The sequence below is a fragment of the Corylus avellana genome, chromosome ca7 (assembly GCF_901000735.1).
Source record: "Corylus avellana chromosome ca7, CavTom2PMs-1.0".
NCBI classification, from domain to species: Eukaryota; Viridiplantae; Streptophyta; class Magnoliopsida; order Fagales; family Betulaceae; genus Corylus; species Corylus avellana.
Window position 1 is genome coordinate 11800847 of NC_081547.1, and position 12535 is coordinate 11813381.

The 12535-nt window shown below is 34.4% G+C and overlaps 2 protein-coding genes across 3 annotated transcripts; both read right to left on the minus strand.

Annotated features, from left to right (window-relative positions):
• Positions 1-3240: 3240 nt before the first annotated feature.
• LOC132186692 (GDSL esterase/lipase 1-like) lies at positions 3241-7435 on the minus strand. Of its 2 annotated transcripts, none has more exons than XM_059600704.1 (5): positions 6480-7435; positions 6268-6389; positions 5034-5261; positions 3789-4029; positions 3241-3588 (listed from the first exon to the last, which is right to left on the minus strand). In XM_059600704.1, exons 1-5 carry the CDS (start codon positions 6817-6819, stop codon positions 3350-3352), a joined length of 1170 nt encoding a protein of 389 aa, XP_059456687.1. In that variant the 5' UTR covers positions 6820-7435; the 3' UTR covers positions 3241-3349. The 2 variants fall into 2 exon arrangements, with proteins under 2 accessions (XP_059456687.1, XP_059456686.1); XM_059600703.1 differs by having other exon boundaries at positions 3789-4041.
• Positions 6612-9595, minus strand: LOC132186693 (GDSL esterase/lipase 1-like). The gene is made up of 7 exons (XM_059600705.1): positions 9484-9595; positions 8883-9333; positions 8676-8797; positions 8225-8449; positions 7882-8137; positions 7569-7797; positions 6612-6701 (listed from the first exon to the last, which is right to left on the minus strand). Exons 2-7 carry the CDS (start codon positions 9142-9144, stop codon positions 6671-6673), a joined length of 1125 nt encoding a protein of 374 aa, XP_059456688.1. The 5' UTR covers positions 9145-9333; positions 9484-9595; the 3' UTR covers positions 6612-6670.
• Positions 9596-12535: the final 2940 nt, after the last annotated feature.

A 12535-nucleotide genomic window follows, 5' to 3' on the forward strand; every position in this document is an offset into this window, starting at 1 on the left:
GAGGTCTCGTGGGCTGGCATTTTCAACGTGGCCAGATCCTATACGCAGCTGGAGACAGCTGGGAGGGGGGACGTGGCTTTATATATATAGATAGACTTTTGATCTCCCATCCACGTGAAATGTGCTCCCTTGCGACGACAGCGACGCCACGTGTCTCGTGTCTTCAATAGGTCAAAAAAATCCTTGACATCATGGAGGATCCGAGAGGGCATTGTACTGTACTCGCAGTTGTCCACGTCTCTTTGTTACTCCCTAAATATGCCAGACACGTGGCAACTACAGTTCCACTCAAGAAAAATTATAAAGAAATGTTAGGATAGAGCTAATATTTTTTTTTATATTCGATCAATTTCATCTTATAAATCAATTAATAAATTTATAAATTTATGTACACTCTAAATAAGTTAATAATAGACCCCACAAATTTAATGGTTGATCTATTAAATTTATAGAAAAAATGAGACAAATATAAAAAACTTATTAACTTCTAACATTTTTCAAAATTATAATACATCTAACGTTGTGTGAAACTCTTATTTTATTTGATTCTTTTTAAGATAAATTTTGAAGAAGATATGCTGTATAAAAGAAATTTTAATATGACATTCAATTCTTATCTATTTTTTTTTACAAATTATCTCTAAATTTATTATACAAAAAATATAAACCAAGCATTTTTGTTCTGATTTATTCAAAATAAAAATAGAGGTGATGAATAGATAAATAGATAATGACAACGTCGCTATAGTGATTGCAGTAATGATTAAAAGAATACAAAAAGTAGCAACGTGGTATTAAAGATAAGGAGGATAAATTGGATAATGGAGAAAAAAATGGAGTGGATAATAGTAGCAGTAGAGGTAATAGGAATGTGGGAAAATGGAGAAAATGGACAGTCCAGCGACAAAAAACATCAAACTTGTTTTGTTAGCAAACGTGTCAATTGTCAGCCTCAGATTTGTGTGTCATATATATATGGGCAGGGCAGTGAGTTGTTTTCGTGGGGGGTGATGATCGAGCCAAGTGAAAAGAAAAGACAGAATTGAGAGCAATAATTGAGAAGGTGGTGGGTTGTAAAATTTGTCAAAGAATGGAAGGGCTTTTTAATGATTCTAATCATCTTCTGTCGGGTGGGTAAACTTGTACGTTGGATTCTCTACCTCAGCATTTGCACCTGACTTTACACAAAAGTCATTTATACATAAAGTTAAAGCATAGCAACAAAATTAGTCTTTCGTGCTCAATTATTTGTGCATATATATATATATAGTTGTTGAATTAATGGAATTGTTTTGATAGATGTTTCTTTTTCACGGGGATGGGAAAATAGGTGGACAAATGGGAACGGAGTGGTTGTTTTCAGTCGTCATGTTTTCGTATGTGGTTATTTATTACCCACATATTTGGGGTAGTTGACATTAAGACATCCGTCCATTTTCATCGTAGACTTTATCAAGAGTATCGTTTTTTATGGGCTCTTGTGTTCTTACTTTGGCATTAAATTTATTGAACGGAAATTTAATAATAATAAAAGAAAATAAAAGCAAAAAAATACATATATATTATAAACCCTCTCCAATTAACATTAAACATCCAAAACCCTCGAAAACTACAGATCACATTAAAAAAAAAAAAAAGAACCCACCGCAGCTGTCGAGGGCCTTCACCATACCCACGTATAGATCAAGATCTACTGAAATTTAAAAAAAAATTTAATTTTTGGAATTTTAAATTTAGGATGTCCATTTTTCATATATATTTATTATTTTATTAGTAGTGAGACACATGACAGAACAATGACCATTGGATAAAAAATCGACAGCTTAAATTTAAAATTTCAGAAACTAGAATTCTCCTAAAAATTTCAGTGGATCCAGATGGGGAATACAATATGAACACACTTTCATTTGTGATATGAAGCCATGCATATTTGAATGTGTGTATATATAAAATTATATCCACATATGATTTACATGCGTTAAATGAAAATGAGTGTTGAAAAGAAAATAATTTTCAAAAGGAATGAGGCTTGAAAGGAATTAAAAGCGAGGTTTTATTTAAAGAGATTGTAAAAGTGTGAGTTTAATAACCGGGATATGCTAGGTGCTCTTTTAGTGTTCTCATAGTCCTAAATAGATATTATTTTATAAAAAATAAAAAATAAAGTTGCTCTTATTTCTCTCACTTGGTATTTATAAAATAATATCCAGTAGGACTAGGAGGACACTAAAAGAATACCATGAGAACACCTAGCATTTTCCTAACTAACCCGGCTGTTAAAGAAAGGGCCCGGCTGTTAAAGAGAAGGTTATACATTCAACATATTGAAGTTAGGAAGGGGGAAGAAAAGCATAACCCATTAGTTAAGTGAGGTTATACAGTTAGAGCATATTGGAGATTGTGTTTGAGAAATATAATTTTTAAGTCAAAAAACGTTTTTTTGTCAAAAGCTTCATTTTTAAGTTTCTGCCAAAAGTGTGTTTTGGTAATTTTAGGCTTTTTAGACTCATAAAAGTGCTTTCAATTTTTTTTATCAAACTGGTACTTTTTTCTTCAAACGGACTTTTTAAATGTTAAATGCACTTTCAAGCCCCTCAAACGTACACTCGAACAGACCCTTAGCACCCAATGTTAAGATTCTGTTAAGAAGCTAGGGGGAGAAAAGACTAACAACCATGCGGTTAAGTGGGAGTGAAACTCTTAACAAAATCTGGCAGTTAAGTTGAATTATACACTTTCCCTAATACTAGAAAGAATGAGAAACTACTAGTTAATAAGACTCCCACTCAAATTGATAAATAAGACTCCTACCTACCATTACAGCACAAACGTGATCCTAAATAAAACAATAACACCCAAACGATAACATTCATACTCAATGAAAGAATTTTTTTTCCAAGTTTTCTGTTGTTACTTGTGTATATATATAAGTTTGCAGAAAAATAAAAGTAAAAATAAAAAAATTGATGGTTTTTTTTTTTTTTTTGGTTGAAAAACTCATTTCGTTCTTCAAGGAATAGTCATTACATTTAAGAGGTCTATTTCGTATACTAAACAGTTCCTAAATGTATTGCACCCTGAATTTTTTAGGTTAAATGAAATATTTTAAAATAATACTGCTGAAAGTGTTCTATTTAGCAATAAAGATTCACATTTTCCAACCCTAGACAAGAGATATGTTTTTTAAAGCCTACGATTTTAAAAGTCAAATTAATTATAATTTTATCAAACAGTTAATAACATGTCATTTTTATTGACCGCATATCATAAAACTGCAAATCCAAACAGACATATCATCTTGTTAGTGTACCAAAATGACAATAATGACACATTGCGCCTTGTTCCTGCACTACACCATATGAAATAACTTCTTTAGATTGTAAGGCCCTGTGATGTTTGGAAATCCACTCCAAAACAACTTTGATAATTGTCGGTTGGCACTTTGAGTTGGATGAGCAGCATCAAACCATACATATTCACTAGGATTGCTGCATAACTTGTACTTCACTGTCCCATTTTTCCCTCCACATGTCAACTCCCCATTGTATGCCCCACTCCCACAACATGCACTTTTCCCCACCTTGAAACCTACTCAATTCAATATCAATAAAACAAACAAGGATTTAGCTATAGTACTAGGAAATGTGCAATGCTATTAGTAAATTACTATAAATTACCGTCCAAGCCTTTAGATCAACTTTGAAACTTATTCAACTTATTGTCATGTTATCTCAGTTATATGACGGTCGTAGAACAGTATACTAAATTGCAAAGATCAACGATTTTACCAAATTTTGTGCTGTAAAGTGTTCTTTCAGCTAGGGTGGTGTAGTAGTCATATAGTGCATATTTGAATCCTGGTAGCTGCCTTTGTATCTTCTGAAGGAGTTTGGGTAGTGCTATGTTGTGCATCTTTGCTATTACTAATGGCTCATGGGCACAATCAGTGGTAATTCCCAGTGAGGCTTTGGTGGCTGGCATGCATCCAATAGGTCCCAAGTTTTGGAACCCAAATTTCCTTCCTCCCATCTTATACACTTTCTGAAAAAAGAAAAATAATAGCAACAAATTTTGATTTGTATACTCCCTTTTGGGAAATAATATAAAAATAACAGGCAAAATAAAATTGGAACTTCAAGGCTTGATCACAATGAAGATATATTTATTTAGAATGTATTTTGTCTTCTTTTTAAGTTCTAAGGGATTTGACAAAATATTTTATAGAATACAATGAAGCCCAAATGTTACTCTAAAATAGCATTTTATAGAATAACAAGAAACACCTTTATGTAGAGAAGAAAAAAGCTATTTTGTAGTTTTTTTTTTTTTTTAAGCATATGACCAAATGGTCATATTTATAACATAAATGTTATGGTTTCTTATGATGTTTTTCTGATCCTACGTGGATATTGTTTTATATATATATATATATATATATATATGACGAATTAGTGGGGTAATTTTTTTTTTTTTTCTTGCTTTTTTAAGAAAACAATATTTAAGTAGGATCAAAAGAACACCATGAAAAATTGTAGCATTCCTGTATTTATAATTATTTTGGACACATCCAATAGTTCAAAATTACTCAATTCAATGGTCACTATTAGAATATTTTATATTATTCTTGTTTATTATGTTGCCTTATATGTTCTAGGATTTTGTCTAGGATTTTTTACTCACTACTTCTTCTCTATCTCTCTCTATATATAGAAAGAGCTATGTAATCACATCAAGAATATAAAACACTATTCAATACAATGTAGTAAGTTGTTATGCTTCCGCTCTATCTCTTTTTTCTCTCTCTTTCTTTCGCTCTCCACAATATATTTAACAGTCACAAATGGTAATAACCAAATCCAACTTAATGGATACTTTAAAAGAACATAGTAATCTCTTTTGTAACACCAAATCTTTGAAAGGCATATTAATCTTTTTGAATTTAGAAAGATATATTAAACCTTTTTAGATATAAAACATATTTCATAATTATTTGAAACACCCAATTTATTTTTAAATAAATCTAATGCACTTACTTTGATGACGGTGGTAAAATTGGCAAGCACCATGGTCATGTATTTTTTCTTGTAAAAAGAAGTAAGTGGAGTAGTCTGGTTGAGTGTGACAGCCATGTAATCGTTGCCACCAATGCTGAACAAATAAACAGCTCTGGCTACCAACTTCTTCGCTTCTGCGTTACCCAGCTGTCGCTTTAACTTCTTCTCTACCTCCTCAAAATAGCTCAGTTGCAATTTCAGGTTTATCTGGGGTTAAAAACAAAAAATTAGATTGAATATGGGCCCTACTTCAGGCACATAAAACGCAGCGCAGCCCAGCCCAACCCAGCCCAGATGAGCACTTCACTGTCATTGCAATTTTTTACTTTATTTTTTAGGAATTACCACGACAATATATACGAACGATAATGTAAATTCATAAAGCAAAAGCCATGTTGCAGATTTCGATGTGAATAATTAATTGTTCTCTATAGTCTATAGACTCTATACTCGCTAAAAAAAAAATGAATTGGTCTCTACTCTCTAGAGCAGGTCCAAGCCCAGATATAGACCCCCCTAGACATCCATAAAAAAATACCTCATCAAACTAGCATTCAACTGTTAATATGTCCTCCAAACTATATATTGGGTCAATGTTACTCAAAATTATATAAAATTATTAATGTTTTCAAATGATAAAAATACTTTTCATAAAAATAAATATAAATATATTTAAAAAAAATTATCAAAAAAAAAAAAAAAAAAACAAACAAACATTGGAGTGGCTGAACCACCCCAATATCTGGAGGTAGTGGCCAAATCACTCCAAAATAGTTTGTAGTGACCGATCCACCCTAAGTGGTTTTTGGACGGGGTGGTTTGGCCACCCCAAACACCTGAAGTGGTTCAAGGACCATCCATTTTTTTTTATTTACTTTAAAATCAAAATTTTTTTTTATCCTTTTTTTTTTTTTTTTTGTAATTTGAATTTGTTTTGTCATTTTTGTCTTATTAATATATTTGACGTTATTTATGTCTAGGAGGCCGGGTAGTAATTTGGGAGGATCATTTATCCAATTTATAATTTTAGGGAATTGCGTGGTAGTTTGAAAGACAAGTGGTCTTTTTTTTTTTTTTAAAAAAAAAAAAAAAAAAAAAAAACAAAGGTAGGTGGTGAACGTTAGGCGAGTAAAATCAAATATTTTTCAGATACGAAAAGTACTGGAAAATTATTGGACCCTTCATCCAATTTTGCATGCAGAAGATGACATACCGTTCCTGGATGAGTTTCGGGAAGAACGCCGGCGCCGGCTGATGCAAAGTTCACCCCATCAGTATAGTCCTCAAACCCCGGCTGCAGATATGGTTTGATCAATTCCAGTTTTGCATACTCAGCTGCACACACACAACAACCATATATATATAAAACTCAGAGTCACAGACAAGAAGCATAAGTAATGATATAGTTTTGTGTTTTTTAATTACCAATGAAGTCGGGGACAAGACGGCCGTCGCAACATCGACCTGTGGGGTGTTTGAAGAAGGTCTCCCCGTAGGGCCAGAAGTCAGCTGTGGGGCCATTGATGAAGACATTGTTTCCGGCGTCGAAGAGGGAGTCTCCAAAGATGAACAATGCCGCATGCTTCTTCTTCTCTTCCAACTTAGCAACGCAATAATTAGTGGATGGAAATGGAATGAGAAGGGCCACTACCATGCAAAAGAGTGAGACTCTGTTTAGACTTGCCATCTCAAGTTTACTGGTTTCTGGTTTCTGATATCGTATGCTATGATATGATATCATTGAATTCTGAGCTTTTGGGGCCATATATAATGGTCTAAATTTACTCAAACCGACCAGCAAAATAAATAAAGAAGAAAATGTGGACCAGCTGCAATTATTTTATTTTAAATTCCATTTTTTTATTAAATCCTCTTGAGAATCACAGCATTAATTGGGCATTCACTTGATCCACATTTGTGGAGCAAAATGAAGTTTATCTTGGATGGGTGCCAAGCATATTTTGGTGCATAATGATTTTCCTTTTCTTTTCAACAAATTCTATCAGATTCACTACAGAGTTTTGCAAAAATTTCCTTCCTGTTTAACTCAATGCTACTAAAAAATATTAATCTTGTAAAAGAAAAAATAAATTGTTGATAGAAAATCGAAGTTTTTTACAATATCCGTTTAAATTCGCTTATACAGCTCGACCCCTTTTAGCAGAAACCAATGTAGAACTCAATATTTTTATAATTCACCCATGCAATGTGAGCAACTCATTTTTCTCATCATGGGACTAACTTCTTGAGATCTGATACATATCAGTTTATCCATTATTGACAAGAAGGGTGGAATTAGCTTTGCCACGAACTTATGAACAACATCTCTTGTTTATAAAATGTTAAAACAGTAATTAAGTTAAGAGTTGAAGGAAAAAGAAAGATCAATGGTACATAAAAAAAAAAAAAAGTAACTATTCCAAAAAGGAGTGATTTTATTTAATAAGACTGCAATATCTAGAAACATCATAGGAAAGTTAGATAACATAATCTGCTAACAAGATAATTTCTTACGCATGTCCAAATAGTTGCTTCATATTGTAAGGCCCTGAGACATTTGGTGTTCCACTCCATATCAGCTCAGCTAACTGGCGATTTGCCGTTTCAGTAGTGTGGGCACCATCGAACCACACATACTCACTCGGATCACTGCATAATTCATACGGCTCTGTTTCGTTTTTCCCACAATTCCTTCCCCTAAACGCTCCGCTGCCGCAACACGCAGAGTTACCATTTTTGAACCCTTAAAAACGAAAAAAAAGATTACAACAAAGATGAGTGAAAATTGGATTGAAAAGTGAAAATTGTGCTGACAGTGACAGCCTACCATATTTTGAAGGGTTTTTAATTCTGTCTTCAAGCTCATTGTAGTAATCAAATACTGAATATTTGAATCCTGGTAACTTGCTCTCTAGGTTTTTAAGGACATTGGCTAGAGCTCTGTTGTGTAGCCTTGCCAGAGCTGAGGGTTCTTTGGCACACTCACTACCAAGTTGAGGATTCATTGCTTTCATGATGGGTACGCAACCCAAAGGTCCTGCATTCTGAAATGCAATTTTCCTTCCTCCTAAACCATATATTTCCTGGAAAAGAAAACGTTAAAATCTGAACACATGCTAGTACTACTGAATAGTGAATGCTTTCTTTGAAGTGAAATATTTCCACATTACTTTGAGCACACTAGTCAAGTTGCCGATCACCATCCCCACATATTGTCTTCGGTAGGACTGAGTAGCATTTGGGTTCTGTGTGGAAAAGCTGAAGTAATCGTTGCCTCCAATGCTAAACAAGTATACAGCTCTCATCAGCACTTTCTTGGCTTCTACATCACCTAGTTTCTGCCTCAGCGACTTCACTACAGTCTTAAAATAGCTTAGCTGAGTTGGGAGATTTATCTGAAATAAAAAGAACAATCAAGCTATTACAAGTGAAAATTTCCTTATATTATATTGTGTGGCTGATTTTTATGTTGGGCTAATCTATTTCCATGAGAAAGAATGTGTCCCATTTTATTTTGAGAAATCAACCCAATATTGCCATTTCCGAAATTATCTCTCGAAGCACCCATATAAGAAGTCTTAACCCATAATTTAAGGCTTATTTTGGAAAGCGAGGACGTACCGTTCCAGGGTGGGTTTGAACAAGAACACCACCTCCAGCTGAAGCAAAGTTGACCCCATCGGTGAATTGATGCTCAATTGGTTGTAGATATGGTGGAAGTAGAGGCAACTTGGCGAACTGGGCTGCAGCCATTTTGCATCAATTTAAGATCGGCCACCACAGAAAACACAAACCAAATACTTAATCTACACATTTATGATGTCTTACCAATAAAATCGGGGACTAGGCGGCCATCGGAGAGTCTCCCAGCGGGATGCTTGAAGAAGGTTTCCCCATACGGCCAGGAAATGGCTCCACCCCCTTCCACGCTACCATTGAGGTACTGGTTGTTGCCGGCGTCAAAGAGGGAGTCCCCAAATACAAACAAGGCCTTATGTTCTTCTCCCTCAGGCTTTGCCTGGCCATGGCAGCTGATTGGGTTGAGAAGGCTCACAATTAGCACACACAAAAGATAGCATAGACTCCCCATCAGCTAATACTGTCGATCGGCTCTGTACTGCTAAGGTTCCTCTTAACACACGCATTTTATGCTTCTTTTGTCGGTGAAGGTTTATGATGTTTCCCTTCGCTGCAGAAGAAGCATTCATTGCTTCGTCGAGTGACTCGAGTGGTCGGTAATGTGAATGGTAGTGGGAATATATATGGAAGCTGGCTTGACCTGCCGACCGCCGAATTACAAATTTTTGTAATTGGAGTTGAATATATTTTGCTCAAATTTCTTAAAGCCCTCCTCTCCAAAAATTATTTACCAACAAGCCATTATTTTATTTTATTTTTTATGGGTAATTAAAGAAAAAAATATAATCACCTCAATGGATCGCTGACTACATTTTTGGGAGCGGTTGGCTTCAGGTGGATGTTGAGGGGATTCATGGGTGTCCGCAACTACCCCTGACTCCATGGGCCACCTTGATGGCCTATCTGAGATGGCCGCACCACCTCTAATGCTTTTGGTTAGAGTGGCCGATAGCTATTCTCCAAAACTAGGAATAACCATTCCAATGGTGACGACGTGAACCATACCGTCACAATCAAAGAAGTGGTGCCCAACAATGGATACAAACAGAGGGTTGGCTAACGGCGGTACAAATTGTTAATGCATTTAAGGACTGCCAACGACCGGCGTCGATGGTTTGAGAAGAAGCCCCAGCCCCCACATCCTTTTTTTTTTTTTTTTTTTTTTTTCTTTAAAAAATTAAAAATTATTATTTTAATGTAATACAACAAAAATGCTGAAGACAAACATTGGGCATTGTTTGCCAATGACCTGGGCTGATACTGTAATAGGGCTGGTACTGTAGCGCTTTTTTAAGAATATGTGTTTGATTGGTTTTAGAGAAAATGTTTTGCGAAAAAAGTGAAAATATATTTTATATGAAAAAATGTAAAAAATTTGTCTTGTAGTAATTTTTTTATTTGAATAATAATAAAAAAAATGATTGATGTTGTATAAAAAGTAGGAATGTTGAGATTAATTTTGAGGTGAAAAGATTTTTTTTTTGGATTAAGGAAGAGCCTAGTACAGTACGAGCCCAGACAATCAGCAAACACTACCTAAAAAATTGGCCCCAAAGGTAATGGAAGGACCACTTACAAATTCATGAAAGACATTGCAATTAAAGCTGAAAAAAACAAAAAAACAAAAAACTTGAAGTGTTATTTGTTCTAGAGGGTTGACTCAAAATTTATCTCAAATTTTTGGGGTAATTATAGTTTTTTCCTAGAACTACGACGCTATGTCAATATCTTTTATGAACTATCAATTTTACTGTCTGACCCCATTAGACTATCATTTTTTTTTCAAAACCTTATTTCGCCAGTTAAACTTGTTAAATTATATCGAATATTCTCTTTTAGACATTAAATCTCAATAAAAGATAGAAATACTCTCAAATAAAAAATTCAAACAAAAATATAAAATTTATAAATTTTTATTTTATTTTTTAAAAAAGGGGGTGACCAACGAGCCACCCCCAGAAGTGGCCGAGGGTGGCGGCGACCACAGGGGTGGCTCACCCCTCCTGTCGGGCCACTCCCAAATCTGGCTGGGGGTGGCTCGTGAGCCACCCCTAGGCCATGGGGGTGGCCATGCACCACCCCAGCCACCTCTGGGGGTGGCACGCAGCCAACCCCCAACTAGATCAAGGGTGGCCCGAAGGCCACCCCCACCTCAGGGGTGGCACGCTGGCCACCCCAAGGTGGTCAGGGTCAATTTGTTTTTGTTTTTGTTTTTTTATATTTTATTTTAAAAATAATTTTATATATTTAATCTATTTATTTACTTTTAATTAAGAATGATACGTGTCATCATTCTATTGGTGATAAGGTGATACACTAATGGAATCTGTCAAGTATTTTGACGGAATTTGATTACAGGGATTTTAATCTAGACAACCACATTGACTGATTTTGCATATATATATATATATATAGTGTAAGTCATTTTAACTGGTTTTTTTATATTGACTTTTTATTTTTATAAATTAATTTATAAGTGTTTTTTAATTTTAATATATTTATATTTTTTAATTTTAATTTTTATTTAGTTTTTTAATTTTGATTTTTTTTTATTGAAACTGGTACTAGGATATATATATATATATATATATATATATATATATATATATATTAATTTGTTTAATTTTAAGGGCATTATATGTAATTTTTGTTTATAAAGTTAGGGTATTTAGGTCATTTCAAATTTTTTAACGAGTTTGACTAACAGAAGAGGGGTTTTGGGAAGAAAATGGCAGTCTGATGGGATCGAACAGTAAGGTTGACAGTTCATAGAGGGATTTTAACATAGCGTCGTAGTTCATGGGTTAAAAAAGGTAATTATCCCAAAATTTTTCCTTTTTTATTTTATTTTTTCTTGTTTTTTTCTTGTTTTTTATTTTTTAATTTCATCTTGCGTTGCAAGGCAAGTGTAGTGAGCAGTGAGCGAAATGAATAATTGCTTGTGCGTTAATTAATCTCTCTACTTATATTCAATCGGTGCTTTTAAGATTGAATAAATGGTATATTAATAAGGAAAAAAAAGTAGACAATCAGTGCTGTGACCTCATTGAGCGTGTTGTACTAAATAATGATGTACATGTTTATTTATTGCATTGAAGTTTGGGCCCCAAGTAATGACCTTGTTGAAAAATCCAAGTTCATTCAGCATTTAATTTTCCATACTTCTTAGCTGCTGACAAGATGCTTCTTTTTGTGGTCGTGATGTACAAGTACAAGTAATTGTCAAATGATATTATTCAACCATCCTTCTCTTTCAATCTCATATGTTCATTTAACAAGGGGAGTAGAAATCTTTCACAAATCAACATTTAAGTACAATCCTCCTGAACTAAACTATACAATCACCTATAAAACCCATCATTAAACCAGACTCCAGATAACAGAAATAAATCTAGACATTTCTCAACAATGCACAAGCAAACTTCAGAAAAGACAGCAAAACCCCATCAACTGATAGATTCTGCATGGTCTCCGAGAGAACCTTACAACCTCTGCAACTACAATCGACACAGCTTTCCCAAACCACAATGAGAACAAAGCACTCTAGCTTTTATAGCCAGAAAAACTCCAGGAAACAAAACATGCCTTCTGATCACTAACTATATAGTAAGGATGCACCGAACTATACAACCACCTATAAAATCCAACATCAAACCAGATAAGAGACAAGCAAATCTGGACAATTCTCAACAATGTAGAAACAAACTTCAGAAGAGACAGCAAACCCCATCAACTGGAAGATTCTGCATAATCACCAAGAGCAGCTGCAACTACAGTCAAAACAATAGTCCCAAACCACAATGAGAACAAAGCACTCTAGCTTTTAAAGCCAGAAATCTCCA